Source organism: Hemibagrus wyckioides, linkage group LG04 (assembly GCF_019097595.1).
Source record: "Hemibagrus wyckioides isolate EC202008001 linkage group LG04, SWU_Hwy_1.0, whole genome shotgun sequence".
Classification (NCBI taxonomy): domain Eukaryota; kingdom Metazoa; phylum Chordata; class Actinopteri; order Siluriformes; family Bagridae; genus Hemibagrus; species Hemibagrus wyckioides.
This window is the reverse complement of record NC_080713.1, coordinates 11,888,712-11,893,409: the sequence shown is the minus strand read 5'-3', so window position 1 is coordinate 11,893,409 and position 4,698 is coordinate 11,888,712. Positions and strand designations below refer to the sequence as shown.

Here is a 4,698-nt window from a genome sequence, read left to right as displayed (position 1 = left end):
CCCCCCCACCCCACTGTGAAAGCAATCTATATTTACAATGTTTCCGATAAAGTCTGAGTTATGATTGGCTCAAACAAAATACGAGAAAGTAACCAGATACAGATAAAAATACTTCATCACTAACTACCTTTATAGTCATTTTTCCCAAAAAGGAAAAGGACATGTGAATAGCGGTATGAACTGACTGTGAAAAGAGAAAAACAAACAAACAAGAAAGCAGGAAATGACTGTAAATACAAAACATTTATTCAGAACAAAATCCAGTCAAAGTGACACAATCAGTACTATGTTTACACACCAAGTCTCTCACTGAGAGCAAGCCACCAGTGTGTGTGTGTGTGTGTGTGTGTGTGTGTGTGTGTGAGAGAGAGAGAGAGAGAATGTAAGAGAATGTGCATGTCAGAGTGAGTGTACGAATTATTTGCCGGTGATCAGTGGATTCCTCAACACCACGATGACCGAGTCTCCTCTCAGAAACATCTTGGAGATGTAACGGTCTTTATTCACTGGTTTGGATTTCTTCTTTCCCTTCCCGCTCTTGGGAACCTCAGTCCACATCTCCTTTACGTTCTCCAGGACCATGTTACAGTGTCTACACACACACACAGAGAATGGAAAAAGCAATTCAACACCCCACAGAGATCACACAGACAGATGTACAGACGGTTTCTATTTTGTGTATTGAACCATCTGAGGTACATCATCAACATGGTAAGGTAGACAGACAAATTTAAAGGCAGAGTGATAGACTGAGTAACAGAAACAGATGAAGGACAGTATATGGGATCTATGTGAAAGCTGCTGGATAGAGAAATACATCAAGTCTGGGAAGCCAAAAAACAAATGTTTGGCACAAACCATTTTCACAACTGTTAACATGTGAGTGTAGTATTTAAAATATCAGTTACAGGCAGCAAGTCTGTTTATACAGCAAACTAATTCACTTGTACACACCACCACGTTACGGGGGGTGGTCAGTGTAACGTCATGTGACTTAACCAGCTGATCCATGTACTGCTTAAATACCCCTTACATGTTCCGAGATGTTTCCATACACAGGTCTGCTTGGACAATGCTGTGATGGTCAGATACATTAATAATCAGAGTGGCATGAGCAGGAGATGGAAATATACGTCTCAAATGAATCAAAATCCTTGTTCATCACCCAGAATCTCAAGCATCAGTTGCTTGTGTGCAATGTTCAAGTAGTTATTTCTTTGAAAAGGTTGCCCATGTATTTAACTGGGGTGAAAATAAGAGGACACACAGGTCAAACCCCCCTTAATCATTCATCAACATGGGCTACTAGATTACAGGCTACACAAATGTGTTGCCCTTCATAAATCATGCTATAGCTATGAAAAATTGCTACATAGAACGTCCAGATCCACTGTTAGAGGTGATAATTATATTTAAAACAACCTGAGCTATTATGAACCTGCTTTAGTTTTAATAGCGAGCTGCAGGAGTCTAACTTTTTTTTGTTGTTGTCATTTTTGTGCTATAATGCGCAGTAAGGCACTTCATGTCTGACTTATTTGCTAGGCTTCATGCTAGCTTTTCTGCAGATCCACAAAGCGAGTTAGCTGTACTAACTCCTCGAACAAGGTATAAAAGAGGTATGAGGCAGTTATCATCAGTAAACATTAAACAGGAAATAACTGCAAGTAAGAACTGTGCAACTTAAACACATCAGCCCATGTGCTCCATTGGATTAGTCTGAGGATTCATTCAAGTTAGTAGTTTTGTTGCTTTATTACATCACACAATGAAAAAAAAATCAAATCATCAGCTTGTCACACAATCACTTTGTCGCTTGCTATTGTTGCCGAGTGAGGAATCTTCAAATTAGTGGTTCTTTGTAATATTCTAATGTGGTTGTAAGGCAGGTAGCAGGTCATTTCCACCATATGTGCTGGTCATGTAAATCATATTTAAAAATGTTGTAAAAAATACACACACATACACGCCTGCTACAGTGTGTCCCCACCCCCACCCCACCGACAGTAAGCGTGAATACAGGGTGCTGTATTCAGTAGTGTAGGTTTATGAAGGCCCTCGTTACCTGTCGAAGGCTTTGACTCGACCCAGCAGCTTCTTGTTGTTGCGGCAGTTGATGAGCACCTGCGTGTTGTTCTTGACAGACTGCGTGAGGACGGACAGCGGCCCGGTGTTGAACTCCTCCTCCTCACGCTTCTGCAGCTCCTCAGGGGTCATCTCTGACTTCGGCTTGTTCAAAAGACTCCTACAGCACAAATTCACAACCAACACACACAGGGTTCAACAGAATAAAGATGAATGATTACTGTGCTCACATAACAACTTTGAATTAACAAAGAGGTGATAATCAGACAGGCATATACACATATACATACACTATACTGGCAAAAGTTTTGGGACACCCCTCCAAATCATTCAGGTGTTGTTTTTCAGGGGTTGGGCTCGGCCCCTTAGTTCCAGTGAAAGGAACTCTTAATGCTTCAGCATACCAAGACATTTTGGACAATTTCATGCTCCCAACTTTGTGGGAACAGTTTGGAGCTGGCCCCTTCCTGTTCCAACATGACTGTACACCAGTGCACAAAGCAAGGTCCATAAAGACATGGATGACAGAGTCTGGTGTGGATGAACTTGACTGGCCTGCACAGAGTCCTGACCTCAACCCGATAGAACACCTTTGGGATGCTGAAGCATTCAGAGTTCCTTTCACTGGAACTAAGGGGCCAAGCCCAGCTCCTGAAAAACAACCCCACACCATAATCCCCCCTCCACCAAACTTTACACTTGGCACAATGCAGTCAGACAAGTACCGTTCTCCTGGCAACCGCCAAACCCAGACTTGTCCATCAGATTGCCAGATGGAGAAGCGCGATTCGTCACTCCAGAGAACGCGTCTCCACTGCTCTAGAGTCCAGTGGTGGCGTGCTTTACACCACTGCATCCGACGCTTTGCATTGCACTTGGTGATGTATGGCTTGGATGCAGCTGCTTGGCCATGGAAACCCATTCCATGAAGCTCTCTGCGCACTGTTCTTGAGCTAATCTGAAGGCCACATGAAGTTTGGAGGTCTGTAGCGATTGACTCTGCAGAAAGTTGGCGATCTCTTCGCACTATGCGCCTCAGCATCCGCTGACCCCGCTCCGTCAGTTTACGTGGCCTACCACTTCGTGGCTGAGTTGCTGTCGTTCCCAAACACTTCCACGTTCTTATAATACAGCTGACAGTTGACTGTGGAATATTTAGGAGCGAGGAAATTTCACGACTGGATTTGTTGCACAGGTGGCATCCTATCACAGTTCCACGCTGGAATTCACTGAGCTCCTGAGAGCGACCCATTCTTTCACAAATGTTTGTAAAAACAGTCTGCATGCCTAGGTGCTTGATTTTATACACCTGTGGCCATGGAAGTGATTGGAACACCTGATTCTGATTATTTGGATGGGTGAGCGAATACTTTTGGCAATATAGTGTATATATATCTGATGAGATTTCACCCCATGCTTCTTGGAGCATCTCCCACAAGATGGATCGGTTTGATGGAGTCTTCCTCCGTAGCTGAAATATGCAAGTGATCCAAAACTTTTCAGCAGTAGTGTGTGTGTGTTTGTTTATGTTTATATATATATATATATATATATATAAATAAAATATGCATACATATAGATAGATAGAGATTAGTTGAATTGTTCAAAATTAGTTGAACTGATGTGATGTATATGATCAGTGTGTGATGTATATGATCAGTGATCAGTGTGTGATGTATATGATCAGTGTGTGATGTATATGATCAGTGATCAGTGTGTGATGTATATGATCAGTGTGTGATGTATATGATCAGTGATCAGTGTGTGATGATGGAGAATGTGATCGTGTGAATTTGAATATTCCCTCATCACTGAACAATACACAGCTAGTAGAGCTAGCGCTCCTGCTAAACACAGCACACTCAGCTACTGGAGACTTTATTAATCAGTCACCGCTTCAATGAAAACAGAATCTCAGAAGGAAACGTGTCGCACTGTGTCTGAACGGAAGAGAGAGATGAACTTACATCTTGTTTTATCCTCTGTTGAAGAGCTGAAAGATGAAGCAGCTAGCAGATCTGCTAACACGCTGACTTAACGTCGCTTGTGATGGCGCCACTTCCGGTTCTAAACCGCCACACGATCCTAATCTATTTCCGGGTCAAGCTCCTGCTAGTCTTTTTGTATATTCATAGATAATTAAAGGTGCCGCATTTTTTATTCTTTAATTGTAAAGGAAAAATAAGAAGTAACTGAAAAAAATATTTCCAGTTCGGTCAACTTGCTCAAAACTATTTTGGATTCACGTAAACATTAGTTAGGAACATAATCTTGAAAATAAAAAATGTGCCTAATATACTCGATCCGTACGGGAAATACGGTTTGTACTGCGCATGCGCGGAAATGCGTCTACTTACCTATTGCATATTATTTTTATTTTTATTTAATATTATTTTTTATACAAACACATAGCAGCAGGGGGGCTTAAAAACAATAACATATAAGTGTACAAACAGGCAACTTTTGGAAATTTATGTTTGAAGATGAGAGACCAGGAAAGTAGCTTCTGTCTGTGGATGTTGGAGAGATTGATGGAGATCTTTGAGACATCATAGCTGCAGACCAAAAGAAACCTGAGACCACCTGTTTTAGAAAACATAAGAGGGGACAGCA

General features: G+C 41.7%; 1 protein-coding gene across 1 annotated transcript; it reads right to left on the bottom strand.

Moving 5' to 3' along the window:
* Window positions 1-224: 224 nt before the first annotated feature.
* snrpd2 (small nuclear ribonucleoprotein D2 polypeptide) lies at window positions 225-4,211 on the bottom strand. The gene is made up of 3 exons (XM_058387066.1): window positions 4,053-4,211; window positions 2,066-2,245; window positions 225-592 (listed from the first exon to the last, which is right to left on the bottom strand). Coding segments are annotated over exons 1-3 (357 nt in total). The 5' UTR covers window positions 4,055-4,211; the 3' UTR covers window positions 225-417.
* Between the last annotated feature and the right edge of the window lie 487 nt (window positions 4,212-4,698).